Source organism: Opisthocomus hoazin, chromosome 8, assembly GCF_030867145.1.
Source record: "Opisthocomus hoazin isolate bOpiHoa1 chromosome 8, bOpiHoa1.hap1, whole genome shotgun sequence".
Lineage (NCBI taxonomy): Eukaryota > Metazoa > Chordata > Aves > Opisthocomiformes > Opisthocomidae > Opisthocomus > Opisthocomus hoazin.
The window spans coordinates 69,559,717-69,578,957 of record NC_134421.1 but is presented as its reverse complement, the minus strand read 5'-3'; the positions used below and the strand labels follow the sequence as shown (position 1 = coordinate 69,578,957).

The following is a 19,241-nucleotide window of genomic DNA, read 5'->3' as shown; positions in this document are numbered from 1 at the left end:
ATCTTAGGGCACGTGACATCTTTCTGCAGAAACCCTGCTAGACAAAATGTCAGGCGTTTTTGCAGGTGGGTAAACAGAGACATGGGGTGAAGCGAAGTGGGGTTGTCTACACGGGGATGTTAACCGGCGCAGGTGTGATGAGGCAATTACAGCAAATGTAAACCTGTCAGGCTGACACCGATGTGCTCGTTCTTATTCCAGACTAAGAATCCTTTTTCCTGCTTGGAGAATTCCATTTGGAAAGTGGGGAAGTGTATACAGGAGGATAAAGTGCTTGGCTGTGGCTGGGGAGATCAGATATTCTCATCTCAAGCCTGCCGCGGATTTGCTGGGAGATCGCAAGTGAATTTTCTCCTTTCTTTGCACCACCGTGTCACACGTGTGGGACTGAAGATGGGTTGTGTAAAAGGGAAAAAAGTAATTGCTATTAAACAAAAAAACCAGAGCAATCACACAGGCGATGTCCTCACTGGCTTGAAAAGGTGCCCAATTCCACGCTGTTGATGTTTTAGGCTTGATTTTATTTTCAAAAGTTGTTGTTTCTGTCTCATAGCCCGAATGCCCAGTTGCAACTGGAGCGCGTTAGGTGTGTTCCTCCGGCAACACACCTTTCATTTTGGTTTCACGACAGCAGAAAGCCAGCGTGTGGACTCCAGGATTGCCCCGTGATGCCAAGAAAACAGCAGTGAGCGGGGATGATGGGGAGATGCATTTCAAAGGCAAACCGACACGCACACACGCAGGGCTGGGGTGTTCCCGTATCATCACAGCAGATAACGTCCGTGTGCAGTAAGCTCTTAAGATGGTATCGGGGACAGAACCTGGCAGGTTGGATGGAGCTTAGTCCTCTGCTGTAACCTTCAGACTGTGCTGCTTCAGGAAAAGCAAACCAGGTTTAGGAAGATGTTTTCCTAGTAGTTAATCTGCAGTCAAAATTGTGTGATAGTAAGCAAGACAGCTAATTCCAGTGAATTTTACTTTGATGTATGCTTTGCAGTCCACTTTGTTACAGCAAAAAATGCTTCAACTGCTCTCCCTTCATTTAAAATTAATGGAGCAAGTTCATGTTGTTGTAATCCCAACAGCTGCAATAAGAAATAATCATGATTTTTTTAGGTAGAACTGACACTTTGGACCTGTGCCACAAGGTCTACCGTCCTTGCTGAGCTCTACCCTCATGTCCTTTGCTCATGGGTTTGATGTTTCACTGCGATGAGGGCACCTGCCGGTTGTGACGGTGGCTGATGCAAGACGGAGGAGATGCCACACTTTCCTTCCAAGCAGACAATTAAGAAGCTGTTACGTGGCCAGTTATCTGTTACAGGCTGAGATGCATGTGAACATTTGCTCTGGTGCTTGCTTGTTTCTGTAAAACATATTTTTAATTATCCTAATGGTTTTTTAAAATGTTCTTTTTATCACAGAAGAGGAAGAGGAACAGGTGCCTACTGATGGAGGTACATCTGCAGAGGCCATGCAGGTGCCACTGGAAGAAGAGGGAGATATGGATGAGGATGAGGCAATTAACGATGAGAACTACTTGAGCAAGAGACCATTAGAAAGTCCTGATGCTGAGGAATTTCCACCTGTGAAACGGCCAAAACTATCTGTTTCCAAAGGGGACACTTTGGATGGAGCTTTGGAACCACGTGAGCCTCTTAGCTCAATAAATACTCAAAAAGTACCACCAATGCTTTCTCCAGTTCATGTTCAGGACAATACAGACTTAGCCCCTCCTTCACCAGAACCACCAATGTTGGCTCCCATTGCAAAATCGCAAGTGCCAGCTCCCAAAACTTCAGAGGCAAAGCCATTTGTACCCAAAACAAAGTCCAAAACAAGTTCTCCAGGACAGAAGACAAAATCCCCTAAAACTACGCCCTCACCAGTGGTAACTGGAAGTCCCATACGTTCACCAAAAACTGGATCCAAAGAAAAGAAGTCACCAGGTCGCATCAAGAGCCCGAAAAGTCCTAAAAGTCCAAAGGTTCCTGCTCATGTTCCCCAACCACCTGCAAAGCCTGAAACACCAAGCAGAACCCCTCTGGCTGCATTAAGTGACAAGATAGGAAAGGAAAACATTCAAGTAAAACAAGGACAGACACCACCTGAGCCTGCCACCAAGCCAAATATTGAAAACCAGACTAAGAAAGTGCCAGTAATGGACAAGACCATTGATGATTCAATCGATGCTGTGATTGCTCGTGCATGTGCAGAACGAGAACCGGATCCCTTTGAGTTTTCCTCTGGTTCCGAATCAGAAGGGGAAATATTTACCAGTCCTAAAAGACTTTCTGTTTCAGAGACTACAACTCCTAAACCTTCTGTTTCTGCCAATAATGCAAACAAGGCAGGAGCAACTCCAGTACCCCCCTCAGGTGGGACTTCAAGTTCAGACATTTCATGGACAATGGATGACTCAATTGATGAGGTCATTCGAAAGGCAAACATGGGGACACCTTCTAATCCACCTACCAACTTCACTTATTTCTCCTCTCCATCTGCTTCACCGCCAACTCCAGAACCTCTTCTCAAAGTCTATGAGGAGAAAACCAAGTTGGCTTCATCAGTAGAAGTGAAAAAGAAATTGAAAAAGGAGCTGAAGACAAAAATGAAGAAGAAAGAAAAACAAAAGGAAAAAGATAAAGAGAAAAACAAGGAGAAAAGTAAGGAGAAGGAAAAGAACAAGGAGAAGGATAAAGACAAGGAAGGAAACAAGGAATCGAAGTTTCAGTGGAAGGAAGTGCTCAAAGAAGATGATCTTGATCCCTACAAATTCAAACTAAAGGACTTTGAGGAGGCTGACACAAAAGTGAAGTTGAAAGATGGCAATGCCAAAAAAGAGAGAGAAAAACATAAAGATAAAAAGAAGGAGAAGGAGAAAGGCAAAAAAGACAAGGATAAGAAAGACAAAGAGAAACTTAAAGATAAGGGTAAGGAAGATAAGATAAAGGCTCCATCAGCACCTCTTGTGTTACCTCCCAAAGAAATGTCTTTGCCCTTGTTCAGCACACCAACTGCCATGAGGCTTCCCAGCATGTTACCTTCTTTGTCTCCAATGCTTCCTGAAAAACTGTTTGAGGACAAAGAGAAACCAAAAGAGAAGAAGAAAGACAAAAAAGAGAAGAAGAAAAAGAAAGAAAGGGAGAAGGACAAAGAAAAGGAAAAGAAGGAAAAGGAAAAGGAGAGGAAAGAAAGAGAAAAGAAAGAGAAAGAAAAAGAGAAACACAAACATGAAAAGGTAAGCTGTTTAGATGAGTTGAGGTGGCCTACTTGCTTGAAAAATGCACATTGATTCCTGTATTTGCTGCTGAGTGTTGCTTAAGAGATTTGAGGAGATGTGCGATTACAGGTTTGGTATTTTTTAAAACCAACAGCTCCAAGGAAGACGTCCCCCAAGAGTTTCAGGGATTGTCCCACCTCTTTGGAAGATAAAAGAAAGGAAGTTCAATTTTGTGAATTTGAAATGTGAGATTGTCTTTCTGGTTTTCCTCAACTCACTTTTCACTTTGAAAAGCTGGGGCTCAGACTCGACAGCAGCACGCACACAACAAATATATATGGTGTTGCAGTGCACAAATTTTGTTCTGTAGATTTCCACCAGTAGGGCCAGCAACCACATGCCTTCCATATAAACTTTAGATTTAGTTTCTGAAAGTCTACTATTTCAAAGCTGGTAGAAGCCTGTAGATTACCAGGTGGACAGAAATGAGGAGCAAGCTGCCTTCAGATAAACTGGTTCACCAGTTATCTCAGAAGTGCAGAAGAGCTGCTGAGTCCTCTCTTATCAAGACCCCCTTGTTGCTCCAATTTGTTTGAAGTAAGAAAAGTGTTTTCAAGTTATGGTCTAAATGTTCAAATGTCACCTTTGGTTTGGAGTCTTACGCTGGAGAAAGAGAAGAGGAGAGTTAGTTTTCGAGTGGGTTGCGCGCCTTCCATGCCTTTAACTCCGACTGATTTGCATCAGCCAAAGATAATTTCTTTTTTCCAAGATCACCTAATCTTGAGAATATATTTAATATTTAAGGAATGAAACTAGCATATTTGCATGTTATCAGATTTCAAATCCCATTAGAAGCAGCTCCCCCAATTCAGGGTTTGCTCTAATTTTTTGTCACTTCACCTTATAATACGCATTAAATTGTTAATATAAAAAAGAAGAAGAAAAGAAAAAGATTGTCTTCATATGTGATAACCTTGGATAGATTCCCTAAGTCTCTGTCCTTAGAGTTAGGAAGCACTACATAGGTTCTGGTTTTACCAAGATGCTCTTTGCACCCTGCTTTGTGTGTAATACTCGGTTCGTACCAGCTCAGATCTGGGACATTCCTCACTTCCCTTTTTTGCCACTGTGCTCCGTCGTGCTCCCTGCTGGACTCGAAGCAAACTGCTGGTTTCAAAACTTAACAGATTTCTGAAGCTGACAAATGTTTTTTCAGTGCAGGATCCAGGTGATACGGAGAACTAACATTTACCTGCCGTGGATGAGTCGGTGAATGATAGGGTGGTGGTCAAGTTGTCCATGTTAATTTGGTGTTAATTAATGGTTTTAGACTGCAGCAGCGCTTTCACGGGTTCCCCATTTTGTCTGTATGCCCCTCATGCCTGAGACGTTTTGTCACTATTTCACTGAGAATTTCTGTAGAGATTTCTTCTGAAGTGAAATATGTGTGTAGATAAAATAGAGACTACAAGTTGCTCGTTTTCCATACATTCGACTTTGCATTTCTTCTGCAAATCTCTGTAACTAGTTTGCTTTAGAGCAGTAGAACAGATACACAAACACATACAAACCAGTAAAGCTTCGTTGTAGACTTAACATATATATATTAGGAAAAGGAGTTCAACAGTAATAAAAACTTGGACAAATTAAATTGACAAAGCTGCCCATTACCTTGGCAAAAAGTCCCTGTCAAAAGATAAACTTTAAAGCTAGAATGCATGAAAGAATCCCCAGATAGAATTAAAATTTAAACTGATTCTTGATAGATAAGCTTTTTTTAAATCCATCACTTTGCTGCAAGTCAGGATTTTAAAAATAAATTTCCCCTTTAAATCTCTTGAGCGATTTTCATTTTTTGCAAGGCCGCACTGCTGGTGTCCTGGAAAAATGGAGAGTTAGAGCTTTATCAGTTGGTGCCCTGAGGTATGTGGCAAAGAAGCTAAATCCTTGAAGATTAGCAAAAAAAATGCAGCACATGGCAATAAGGGGCTTATATGACTACTAGTATTAGTTCAGGTGAAAGAAGTATTGCTTATACATAAAACTGGACAAATCCACTGACAATGTATTTTTAGTTAGCTACAAAGGAGTCTTATATTGCTGGACTTTACCTCTTTGGTGATTTGGGAAGCTTAGTAATCCACTGTAAATGCTCTTCTGCTGGCCCCAATTCCCAGTATTACTCCAGAATGCTGCTCTTTCGTTTTAACCCCTAAAAGTACATGTTTCCTTAATTTAGCTTTCAGATCACACAATGACTTATTTAGCCAGCGGTTGTGCTCTAAGAGCAAATGATCAAGTTACTGCTGGGACACTTAACCTTCCACGGCGCGGCCGCTTCCGAGGCGTGAGCGCGACCTGAAGGATGAATTTGTGGGCTAGCTGCAGTTTCGGCTCTTGACGGCCAGTGGAAAATATCAGATTTCTATTTCTAATATTGCTACACTTAAAGAAAAGAGTGACTCAACGGTAACGTTTCCATTTTTGAGTATTTTTATAGTTATTACCTAAGTGTGCATCCCACCCTGTTGAGGAATTGAAGCTTTTTATCAAGTTTTCCCTGTAATTTGGCCCTGACCTGCTGGAAGACGCAGAACAGCAAGCAGCACTCTGCACAAATGGCAGAAGGCAGAAGCTGAAGGCTGCGTGCTGGGAGTGTTTGGTAGTGGGACTGAGGAAGAAGAGCTTTTGTGTAGGGCTTGCCCGCAGCTCTGTGCTCCGCAGTAAGTGTTGGGGTGCTGCTCTTGCAGCCCGAAAAGGCGACAGTGAGCTGGAGCACTGCCTGGCACACGGTGCCACATTGAGAGCAAACAGATGGAACAGTTATGCCCCACTTCTACGATGGAGATTGCCGGGCGTGCTGCAGGAGGGACTGAGCAGCTCACGAAGCGGCTGCTGACCCAGTTTCAGCTAACCTTAATACGCTGAGCTGTAAACTAAAGTAGTGGAGGAACGGCTTGGTGAGAAATGGAGCCATCCCTGCGCTGGGGCAGGGCTTGCCAGAGCTGCCCCGACGTAAACTGCCCTTACTCGTGTATCAAAATCCTATCGTCAAGGTAGAGGAAAACACAGATATCCAGGGTATAACTGTGAACGCTCCGTAATTTTCCCTCTGCTCCAGTCATGCAAACCCGACACACAAACCCGTGTTGTAGAAAGATGCTTCCTCTCCTCTTATATCAAAGGATGAGATTTAGGATTGTCATGGAGCCCAGTTTTCCTCTCACAGCAGACTGTGATGTTGGTATCTGAGCATAAAGGAGTGTTTTATGTGCTTTTCTTCTGCCGCATGAGCCTGCGCCACCATTGTTTAGAACATCTTGGCGTTATACAAATAATAATACAAAAGACCTTAATGCAAAGGGTGGATGACATGAGTATCTGTCTGCGCTGTGTGCTGGAAGCTAAGTAGCGGTGCTTGTCCTAGGAAGTTTTGTATCTGAAATAGGCACTACAGAAGGAGGAAAAACCTGCAGGAGAAGAGGTAAGATAATCGAAGGCATGTGCCTGAGCCTCCTGTGCCCAGGGTTCAGTTCCATGTCTCTATGCAGTGGACAATGCTACAGGTTAAGGTGCCAGGAAAGCAGTTAAGCGATTTACCTATGGAAAGTGGCAGGGAAATTGTTCCAGGAATTAGGAGCTCCACAGAAAAAAAAATCTTATAACACTCCAGGGGAATGACATAACAAAAAAAATGTGCTGTTTAAACAAAAGAGTAGAGAGACGCCTGTGAAGTAGGCTAATACACATCCGTAGAGAGCTTTGCTGAAAAGCGTGGTTAACCGTGTCAAAACAGAAGTACTGGTCAGGCTGCAGCCTGTCTCTCTCTGGAGTAGACATCTCCTAACGAGCAGCTCCGATTCTTTGGGCAAGGTGTGTAGCATGGGACTTTGTCATTACCGTTCCTCAATGTAAGTCCTGATTGAGTCCTCCCACTCTGGCCTGCTGTCTCCTGCACTGGGTTCTGTGCTTTGGAGGGATTGTTTACCCTCCTTTTCTTTATTAAAGCTTTTTAAAAACAATTTCTCTCACTGAGAGTTGCTTAGGTTTCCATTTAGTGTGTGCATAATATTTCTGTCTCTTGAAGTTCCTAGACCAGATTCAGCCAAGTGGTTATTTTGTTAAATACGATGACACACATGCTCAGCATTTTGTCAGATCCTGGTTCAGAGAGTTTAAGGACATATTCAAGTCGCCTAAACTCCACCAGATACTGAGGCTGGAAGCCAGGCCATATGAAAAACAGCCATTAAAAACCTTAGCCTAATTGCATTAAAAAACGGTGGTTCTGTTATACCTATGTAGATAAGCACTTTCAAAAAGTATTCAGTGTTGGTGCTTGGGGTTTATTTGCTTCCTCTGTGTCTAATTTTGATTCAAGAGGGTCACAGTACATTGATGTGATGGACCTGGCAAACAGCTGAATTTAAATCTCAGAAAAAAGTGTGTACGCCATTGGGCACCTGTCAAGTTTGAGTACTAAGGTCAAAGCATTTCGTCATTGTTTAGAAACATACTGGGGATTTTTGTGTCTCTAGAAAAATACTAAAGCAGGAAGACTTTTTAACAAAGTGTATGAGCAGATACAAATGGAATGAAATTTCAAATTGACCTTTTAGTCTAGAATTCATATTTGTGATTTGCTGTGGCTGGGAGGTCCGAACAAACTCAGACCATCCCTGCTACAGCACGAAGCATGAGAGAGCGGTGACCAGTCTGTCATAAGTCTATCTCATAAAACCGGTGTACTCTGCTTGGTTAACTCTATCGATGTTTTTGTGTAATTAATATATTTTGGGAGTCTGCTTGCAGTCTTTGATTGATGATTGTGTTCCCTTGTACAGATAAAGGTGGAACCAGTTGTTCCAGCTCCCTCACCGGTTATTCCTCGGCTGACATTAAGAGTGGGTGCAGGCCAAGACAAGATGTGAGTACGAATAAATCCATCTGCAAAGTGTATGCTTACCACAGTGCGTCCTCTGTCACTCGTGGTAGCTCTTGTTTTCAGTGTCAAATGCTTAAAAATTAATTGTAAATGATATTTATACAGCTGTGACATATTTTGACATTTCTAATGGAAAATCAACACTTACCAATAGAAACTTTTTGGACATTTTGCCTTTTTTCTTCTACTCTCCAAGTGGGACCCATCATCTTCTATCCATCCTACTGCATTTCTCACTCCGTGCCTTTCGAGGGCATGGATTACAAAACTCCATCTGGCCTCATACATGCCTCCAGTGATACTGTGGGAAGTTTCCGTAATGGATGGTTATCCCTAGTGTAACCTCCAGCTAAGTTTCAGAACGCTCTGCAGCTAACAGTTGTTTTATGCTTTAAAACCTAACAGCTGAAATTCCTTTATACTCTCCTGTTTTGTTATAACTGTTGATTATTCATGAGTGTACCTAACGCATTTCAAATGTTGGTTCATTAGCTCTCTAATTACTGGGTGCTGCTGTACAAATAATAGTTACTTTGTACTGTATGAGCATAAATAGGATGATCCCTATCCTGAGATCCCGCAGCGTAAACAGGTGGCTGCAGAGGCTGGGGAAGCCGTGCGTCACTGGGCTTTTTCGGCTGGTCCTGTGTTGTATGCGAAGGGTTTCTTTTAATCAGGTTTTTCATGTTGTTTTTAATGGCGCAGAGCACACTTTCATGTCTGATGATAAACAAGAGCACCAAACAGATTCTTCCTTTCCATTCATCACATTAAATACTGCTACTGTAGTTGTTTCTCTTTTGTAGCCATTTTTAACTAATCGATAATTTTTCTGCTTTATAAGTTAAATGGCATCTTTGATGGTTATTCTGTTTTTCCGTGCTGCCCTACTCCTCCTCAGTCAGTAACTGTGAGTTTTACTGGTCTGACGTTGCTACGGGGCTTCAACCATTTCTTGATTTCTTTGGGACACCCCACCCCAACAACCATTTCTGCTTTCTTCCTTTCACAATATTTGAGTGTGACCTAAAATTTCTGTGCCTCAGATTGCTGTATGAAAGCCCCAGCTTTCTTGGAGCAGTTGTCTGTCCTGCTGTGCATGGTATGAATGAGCACAGCTGGACAGACTGTCCCTTTAAAGCCCACAAGTCCATTTTCCTCCTTGAGCACCTATGGATACTTTTAAACTCCTCTTTTTCAAGGACAGTACAGATGTTCGTAAGGGGATGTCAGAACCAGAACAGGGGAAAATTAAGTCATATTTTCAAGGCAGAACTTCTCAATTAAAGTTCTGAAGCTGTATTTTAGCACCAAAGAGTTGACTTTGCTTCCCATCTTATCTCACCCCAGTCTTTCTCATACCCACACACATTTTGAGAAGGGGCTTCAGACTCCATCTGCTTGCTACAAATCATATGAGTACATCAGGCTTGGGGAGGAGTGGCTGGAAAGCTGCCCAGCAGAAAAGGACCTTGGGGTGTTGGTCGACAGCTGGCTGAACGTGAACCAGCAGTGTGCCCAGGTGGCCAAGGAGGCCAGTGGCATCCTGGCTTGTACCAGGAATAGTGTGGCCAGCAGGACCTGGGCAGAGATTGTGCCCCTGTACTCACCACTGGTGAGGCCACACCTCGAGTACTGTGTTTAGTTTTGGGTCCCTCACTACAAGAAGGACGTTGAGTTGCTGGAACGTGTCCAGAGAAGGGCAACGAGGCCGGTGAGGGGTCTAGAGAACTAGTCTTATGAGGAGCGGCTGAGGGAGCTGGGGTTATTTAGTCTGGAGAAGAGGAGGCTGAGGGGGAACCTTATTTCTCTCTACAACTACCTGAAAGGAGGTTGTAGTGAGGTGGGGGTTGGTCTCTTCTCCCAGGTAACTAGCGATAGGACAAGAGGCAATGGTCTCAGGTAGCATCAGGGGAGGTTTAGGTTAGATATGAGGAAAAATTTCATTCCTGAAAGAGTGGTCAGACATTGGAACAGGCTGCCCAGGGAGGTGGTGGAGTCACCATCCCTGGAGGTGTTTAAAAAACGTGTAGATGTGGCACTTCAGGATATGGTTTAGTAGGAATGGTGGTGTTGGGTGGGTGGTTGGACCTGATGACCTTAGAGGTCTTTTCCTACCTATGATTCTATGATCATCGTCAGCCCGGAGCCGGTCAGAGATACTGACATCTTGTTTTACGGCCTTTTGGGAAACTTGCTTCTATCCCAGTTTCCTTTGTGCTTCTTCAGTGGCACCTTGAGCACCATCTGAGGACCTCGGGTGTTGTAATCCTTAGCACAGCAGAGCCAAGAGTTCACTCAAATAATGCAGCAGCAGTGAGGAAAATGCCTTTGCACTGTAGTAAACAGTTTATTTCTTAGCATTTTGCTTCTCAGCTGCTCTGCTGGGACCATCATACAAAGCAGTGAGGTTAGTGGCAGAGAAGCCTTCTGCTTTCTCCTCCTTTCTTGTTTCTGTGAATATAACTATGTATTGGTTCTAGACTCGAAGTGATCTCTGCGTTTGAGCTTGCCCAGCATGCAAATATTCTTACAACAGACATAGGTTCAAAAGAGACAGCTATTAATAATGTTAGGTTAATGGACATGAAAATGTAGCTCTTGCTGAAGGATGGAGAAACCAATATTAGGAAAACTGTTCTACTTTAAGTTTTTTGCAAGTGTTTTAACTGCACAGTAAAACAAGAAGAAAGTAGATTATAATCAGAGCATTTCCATCTTAGTTGTAAACAATTACAGCAATACTTGCATGGATGCCACATTAGAAGAAATTTACTGGATTCCATTCTAATGCAATTAGAGCTAATTTTGTTCTTTAAATGAATAAAAGGTCAGCTAGTAAATCTAGTTTATCTCAAGTCCAGGCTTCAATAAATTGTTTTATTTAATTTGTTGTAAAAGATCTTATCCTTAATGGGCCTAGCTCTTATTAGTTTGCTTGGGTTCTAAAATATTTATGACCACCTTTTTAGATATGATTTGAATGATATGTTGGAAGGGTTTTTCACTGGGTTTTTTTTCCACTCCAATGTTATCAAGGTAGATTGCTAACTGAGTTAGTATAGGAAGGAACTAGAGATGCTATCTTCTTTTAAAAAAAAGAAAACAAAAAAACACAGCTAGTATAGACTTTGAAATTTTAAATCAACTGCAAATGATGAGCAGAATTTAATACTTTTATTCAATTACATCATGGTTTATTTTTGTCTAGTTATTTTTCCTAAGCACTTATCTTTTTTCATACACCTAGTTTTTAAAAAGCAGATCTGTGGATGAGGTATTGACATTCCAGCTGCTACCATGATACTTCAGCAGAAGTATGTGCTGCAATTTTTGGTATGTCAGATAAATTTATCCTACATTTAAACACAGTTTTGAGGAAAAAGCACATGACTTTTGACACTAATGCCAGACCACAAAGCAGAGTGCCACTCATTGGTGCTGTTTCAGTGCTTCTGTGACTTACAAGCGGGATATATGATTTTTTGTGAAATTGGGTCTCCAAATTTACCTTAAAATGTTGGGCTTTTGCTCCAGACTCACACTGCATTGTATCATAGCTCTGCCATCAGCAAGGAACCTGGAAACCAGACATGAGTAGGGGAAAAAACAGGTAGTTTAACAGTGTTGAACTTGTAAACCTGACCTGCTGCTCTATTGAAGTTGCCCCTTGTCTTCCATATTCTTAAAGTGGGTAGGTGTGTGACTTTCTCCCAAAAATATCGAACACATGCAGAGATCTGTGTGCATATGTGTCTGTAAAAGATGTATATTAAATGTGGATTGTAAAATAAAATCCTAAAAGGATTAAGGGATAGAAGAAGTTTTGTTATCCAGCTGTTTAATTGACTCCACTAAAGCTTTTTATCGCTTGGTAGGATATTATCAGTCCAAGGCCTACCTTACATTCTTTTGGAGGCTCACTCGCCTGGATGATATCCCCATGCCAAAAGCCACCAGCATAGCAAGATGACATCCTTTGTAGGGAATCTCAAAGCCAAGTGGCAATATAGACCAAATTATTTTGTGACCAGTAGATGTGACCTCTCTGTGTAATATTGGTGACCCAGAAGCATACTTTGGGGACTAAAAGGACAGGGGAACCTGCCCTTTTGCTTTTTGTTTCATTACACCATGTTTCTGTGATCATCCATCTAAGAACTTCTACCACGACAAGGTGCTCATAGCATGTGTTTTTATAAGTTGGCAAAATAGCTTGTTTCTGGAAAAGTGGCAGCCTGAAAGGAAATGCAGCTTGGGAAAATGTCCTAACTGAAGCTATAACCCTACCTGAAACACAGCTGGACTGCTGGAGGACCTTATTTTTCGTAAATCACAGGGTTTGGGTCATCACTCCTACCTGCTCAAGAATTCGTTATTTTGAGTGCAACCACAGTTGGGCAACAGAATTGCAGTAAAACAGTTATTCAGTCGTACTTTTTGAAGTTCTGTAAAACTTTATTATCTAATCTGCAGCATGCAGAGTGCCACCAAATTAATTATAGGGTAATGTTCTTCAAAAAACAAATGCCTAAATGATGGATCTTCTATCTGCAACAAGCTTAATTTACATAAGAGTTGAGCTGCAAACTCTCCAGAGAATGAATTTTCTTGAGAAAACTACACAGGCACATAAATAATCGGTCTTACAAAAGGTAAAGGCACCAAGGGAGGAGAGAAGAAGAAGGTATTAGCAAATCCATTGATACACTTTTTATGGACCTGGTTGAAGACAAGAAATCAGGCAAGGACCTTGTTGGTGTTCCCCTAAGCTCACTGGGGATCTCTGGTTGCTGCTGTAACATGAATGTATATTTTTTGAAAACTGCTCAAACAGAGTTGTGGAAAAAAGCTAGATATCTAAGACAGGACTTTGCTATTAGCTTTGATTAAACTAGAATTCTGCCCTATGTATTTTCCAAGAATGCGTCATATTTTTACAGTATCATCTTTGGTAGATACTCAGGAGCTTTAATTTTGAGTAGGGTTGTTCTCATATGGAGAAACCAGGCCGTGTGAAGAAACTTTTGAGCTTTGGGTGCTATTTAGTGGAGAGCTACTCAGACTTTGGTAATTTAGATGACTGTCTTCATAGTGTTTGCCCTCAACAGCTGAATAATGGGGTTCGTTAACCTCCCTGGGTAGGCATAGCCAAATTGTTTGCCTCTAGCGTTGGCTCCCTACGTGTGGCTGGGGAGGAAAGGACTGGCTTTTTATTGACTTGTCAAGCCGTAGGTTTGCATTACTGGCCAAGTAGCTCATGACCCATTCCATTTATTTCACTGTTTTGTGGTGGGGAAACAGGTAAAGGAATCCTGCGGGAAGCCCCTCCTTCTGCACGTTTTTATGAATAAGAGCAGTGTTTGGAGCAGTTAAGGCACCGTGACCAAATCCTCCGAAAGACGTAATGCAAGCAGCATGGGGCTATTGTGGGACACAGCTGTGGGCGGTGTTGGTTACCCTGCGAGACGTTGCTTATTCAACAGAAAGCTCTGGAGGAGAACTTACTGTGGAATTAAATAGGAGGGAAAAAGTGATACTTCAGGGAGAAAAATGTAGAAGGGTAAACCACAGTTTGGGAAAATTAAACAACAGAGTCCAGGCAGCGAAAGTCCCTGTTTACTGCAGGACTAATGGGTATCCCAATTATTTTACAGTGTAGCACTTAGCAGAGAAAGACCCTGTTAACCGTCCGTTAACAGAATGAACGCCCTGGGTGTCAATCCAACTCTTGCTGTAAGGCAGAGAAGAGCATGCGACGGTGAAATCATTTTTGTTATGATCAATAGACCACCTAAGCGGGGAGGCAGAGTGATGAAAAATGATCTTGCTCCTCTCCCAGGCTGCAGAGGTGTGCTGAAGGAATTCCAGGGATCGTTACAGCTTGCATAAATCTTTGCACGTGTGGGTTTGTGTGTGTATGCATACCTGCGTTTTTCGGTTCCGTGGTCTTTTAAATTTTAAGAGCTGGAGGACTGATTTTCAATGCCTCTTTAAATGCTGAATGTATTTTAATGAAGATATTGTCTTGGGTATGATTCATATTCCTTTCCCGATTGTTCTTCTGGAGTGTAACATATTGGCCCCAATCCTGCAGTAAAATCCCCGTGTGTGGTCTTGTACCCATCCAAAAGTCTCTTTCACTTCAGTGGAGGTTCCCCAGCCTCTCCCTTCCTGCAGGATTGAAGCTCTTACATGCAAAAAAAAAAAAAAAAAGAATCTGAAAAATACCATATCCCTTTTACCAAAACAAGTGAATGATCTTTTTTTCGTATATTTCTAAAGGTTGATTCAGAAGAGGATTTTTCTTCCTTGTGCGAGTTATTTACAACTTCAGATGTAGTCCTTAGCTTTTTTCTTCCCCCCCTTTTTTTTTTTAATTACTGCAGCCACCCCGACTAATTATTCATCCTGTTTATGGTAGGTGGTAGGCTGTGGCAAATTATTTTCATTTTGCTGCTGGCCACGTTGGGTGATGACTCCAAAAGTGAATCCATAAAAAGGCTTGAGTCATTAGAAAACAAAACAACTTACTGTGAGATTCTTTGATTTTGCTGCTTGTTGCTCAAGAGTAAAAAAGTTGTATACTGTATACCGCAATTAAAAAAAAAAAAAAAAAGATAAATACTTCAGGCAGGTTTAGACACATCAGCGAATTGCGTGTGTAAATGGGCATGAGCAGCTGCCCTTGTAAAGCACAACAGAAACCAATCAAATATGTGTGAAAGATTAGAAAGGCAGATGGGTATTTGTTTAAAAAATAGACTTTGCCTCCATAGAAGATGACTGCAAGAGAAAGGTACTGATTTGTTCTTGCCTTTGACAGAGGTGCTGCTTTGTTATTCACTCTTTTATTGGCATTTTTAAACAAAAGTAAGTAAACTATATAGAGACAAGCATTCACAACATAGTTCCTGGGAGCTGGATGTGGACAAGAGGGCCATGGAGGAGTAGCCATCCATAGACACAAAGGAAGAAGGTGGTCCTACCTGAGCTTAGGAACGTTGTCCTGTGAGCAGTTGATCTGTGGCTGTACAGAGCCTCCGAGTTCAGGACTGGCTGGTTTGGTTGGTTCTTACAAAAACACGTATCAGTAACAAGCTGGAAATTAACACTTTTAGAGCTTTTTAAACCCATCCTGGTATAATTTTCTGGTAGTTAATGAAATTCATGTTCTGCACTGGTTCCCACTAAAGAGGGTAGATGTAGGACTGGTTTATGGGCAAGCTTCTAGATCACGCATCCCAGAACATTTCCCCAAACAAATGACGATAAAGGGCAGTTTGCAGGGAACACATAAGAGAAAGTTTGCAAAGAGCTCGTTGGCATAAACATGTTTTACCAGCTTCTGGTTTTGCTGTGGAGAGCTCAGCAGGAGGGGTTAATGCCAGGTGGTTTTCACATCAGAGCTCTGAGCATCTTGTTATTGATGATAAGAGAGAAAAGAAGATGAAAGATACCAAGACGCCACGCTACCAGCCTAGTTTTGTTTTGTCAGACTGGCGATGAACCATCCGGAGATGCAAGTCAGAATGGTGAGAAAGAACGGGAGGGAGATTTAGGAGTCATCGGCAGAAAGGTGTTTGTGGTTGTTGGGAGAAATACCCTGGTGTAACAGATATGAAGGGCGGAGGCCAAGCGCAGAGCTCTGTTTCACTTAAAGTAGTGGAAAAATAAACAGTAGAAAACCTGTAATTCAATTTCAGGAGTGCGAATGTCTGTAAATCAAAGGAGTTAACTAGAAATGTCAGCTGGACTGAAGACCTAATGGATTCAGAAGTGCCTGTGGGAAGGGGGCACTTGTAGCAAAATGACTCCAGGGTGAATTGTGTGAATAACTCTTTCCAAAGGGATGTTGGGAGTAAGCATCCTGCCTCTAGGAGAAAAGGACTCTCAGCAAAGAAGTTACATCTTCAAGGCAAAAGACTATGAAGGTGAATTCAGGCTTGGCAGAAGTCAAGCTGAATTAAATGCTGTGAAGGATATTGAGCAAATAGGAAAAGAAGGGAAGGAGGACTATGGAAATGAAGGCAGGGAGAAGATGAAGGATGATATAGGTATGAGCCCAGAACAGAAAGAAAAACACAAAATGGAAGTAAACCATACCAACGGGCTTGGTATCAATCTTTGATAAAGCAGCTGATTTTGTAGGTTAGCCTAGTCCAGTTGGCAGTCCCTGCAAGAGACGCATCTGGCAACAGCTGATTTTTTTTACCCTGCAACTTGGGTTTTTGTTTCCACCACCAACACCAAGAGCAGCTGCCTCCACCTCACACTGCAGAGTGGTTTCTTCTGGACTGGGGAAGCAGTCACTGAGTGCAGGATCAAATCGCTTCCTCTCCAGGGAAGGTCTCAGCTGCGGTGGAGAAGAGATGGGACACTTGCACGTGCGTAGCTGGGTCATCTGTCCTACCACTGGGAGAAGGGATGCTCTCCTCTAGATGAATAAAAGATGGCAAATCCAAGCTATGACACAGGACATTTGTAGTGAAGCTGGCAAAGACGGGATTAGCAGAGGAGCTGCTCAGTACTAAGGAACTAGGTCAAAGGAAGGCAGCAACTGAGAGTTGTAAAAGAGCTTATCTACCCAGAGAGGAGGTTACTAGTGAACAATGCTCAAGGAATTGTTTCAGGACTGGTTTGATGTAATAATTTCATTTAGAATTTTGTAGGACGTAGAACACTGGTGGGTTTTGTTGGCAGTAAGGTTTAAGGACCATGTCAGTACAAATAAGGATCTTGTGATTGTCTGAAAAGAACTGGATCTCCTTGAATAGAAGGGAAAAAAATGGTGTTTATTTCAGTAAATGAAAAATTACAGCTACGGCTTTGCATTTGAAGTGTGCCGACAGAAACATCAGCCAGAAGTAAAGAGCTGATCAGTCGGTGTATCGCCACAGTAGGTGCATTGGGTGGATGAGGGACCATTAGCTCATCATGGAGTTGCCAACGTGATCCAAGTGTGACCGTAGGATGCATTGCAAGAGGTGATTTTAGCAGAGGTAGTGGAAGTGTCCAGGCCATCATATGAGAACCTGTTGGTACTTCATCTGAAATGTCATATTCCATTCTGGAAGGCAGCTTGTGTTCAGGAAGGATGAATTGGGAAGAGCAAGTGCAGAGAAGGGCTCGGGGCACTGTTAGGGGGAGCTTAGGGGAGTCTGTGTTATGTTAGGAGAGGAGAGCAACTTTGCGTGTTTAGTCTAGCATGTGAAGAGGGGATATGATTGCTGGCTACAAATACCTCAGGCAAGTAAACATTTTGGAGGGAGAAAGCAATTTAAGATAAAGAACAATGTTGGCACAAAAACAAATGGGAATTAATTTGCTGTGAATGTAGGCTGGGAATTAGAAGTTGCTGTGCCACCAGGGCAGTGAGATCCTGGAACAGGGTAATGGTGGGGACAGAAAGATTAACCGGTTTTGAGATGAGACACAATAAACTTGTGAATGGGATTAGGTGACACGATGCCTGCAGAATCACTAGATTCATTTGCCCAGGAAGGGATGTTTGTGGGGTTTTGCTGTAGTGGTGAAACGGAGAATGGGCTCTTGAGCTCCATGCACACCGTTGAAGGTCAGCTTGCTTACGGGGAAGTTGGGCTGTTTGTGAGCAGTGTCTACAAAAATGGATGAGATCTTGGATTAAGTGTTCAAAGTTCATTTTCTGTGATAGAGAAGAATATCACATTGCAGGCAATTTATCACGTGAAAATATTTACATTGTTTTTCATTTCAAGTTTTAAGTACTGAAGTCTTTTCACTTGCAAAATTGCTAGGGGTCCCGATGGAGGTTTGATACATTTTGGCACTCTGCGAAAGCAGGAGTTGGTCATAGTGTGGATTTGTGGAGCTTGTATTTGCCAGTGCGACTTGTTTGCACAGAATAAAATATTCAGCAGGGCATAAGAGATAAAAACTAAATTTCCCTTTCTAAAAGTAATATGGGAATTAGCCTACATTACAGAGCTTGAATTACACTGATTCTCCTCCAGGGTTGGAATAAAATTTTCGAAATCACCTCTAATCTGTGAAGAATCTAAACCGTATGGAAATTGTCCTAATTCCCCTAGGTGTTTTTGACACTCTTACCCATAGGTCTGAGAGTATTTAGGTTTTTTTCTGGTGCAACAATCTCATTTCCACATGTGAGAATTTTCAGTAATAAAATAGTTACACCACTTCACTCTCTAGCGTCGAGGAACTTATATCAGTAAAGGAGTATCAGTACAAACAGATAATAATATCACTTGTAATAATCCAAGTCAGTTGTACTAGTTTTAATTAGGTTGGTGCAGTTGATATTATAATTTCCCTGCGTACGAAGACTCCCTTAGCTCCTGCTCCCTGTTTAAAAATGAGTCTTGGGTTTTAAAAGTAGGACTTTTCAAATGTCATTTCTCCTTCAGGCAGAGCGTATGTGAAACATCTTCTTTGGAGCTCTACCTCCGAGAAGCAAAGGTCGCTGTGATTTTTTACTAGACCTTTCCAAGTACTGATACAGCATTTTTTTGAGCTCATCACCCGTAGCAATCGTTCAGCCCTGTGGCTCATATCCCCGTTTTGAAAAGCCATTTCCTTTCCTTGCACATGTCTTTTCCCTGTGTTTATATGAAGCAGTCAATGGGGCTTTCAGCCGTAAGGATCAGAATGAAATCAAATTACTTCCAAAGATAGGAAACCATTTCACACCTTGGAGCCTCCTTTTGCTCCAGATGTAGCGTGTTACAGCTCCTGCCAGTTAGAGCCAATTACAAACTAACTGGCCTGTCGCGACACTTAAAATCTTGGTAGAATTTGCACTTTACTTGCAAGCCAACAGTTCGTTTTCATCCTGTTTGGGTCTGGATCTGTAGCTGTGAACGGGGTGATTGCCCCGGAGTAATGATTAAAATGGGTTTTCATTCACTCTGCCATTATGAAGAGGTCTATTGCTATATGCGTTCAATTATAGATATGCTGAGGTTCTGTAAGAAATTCAGTTCCTGCTAGCATTTAAAAAGAAATCCAAAGTGAATTTAGGTTTAACACAACCAGATACACAGTGTTTACATTAATCCTGGGGTTTTTTTG

General features: G+C 42.2%; 1 protein-coding gene across 1 annotated transcript in view; it reads left to right on the top strand.

The window, feature by feature from the left end:
- The window catches only part of TAF3 (TATA-box binding protein associated factor 3), a 114,388-nt gene that overhangs the window by 85,837 nt on the left and 9,310 nt on the right, over positions 1 to 19,241 (top strand). Inside the window, exons 3-4 of the mRNA XM_075428737.1 lie at positions 1,425 to 3,241; positions 8,068 to 8,150. Coding sequence (XP_075284852.1) covers positions 1,425 to 3,241; positions 8,068 to 8,150 — 1,900 coding nt within the window. The remainder of the gene's footprint in view (positions 1 to 1,424; positions 3,242 to 8,067; positions 8,151 to 19,241) is intronic.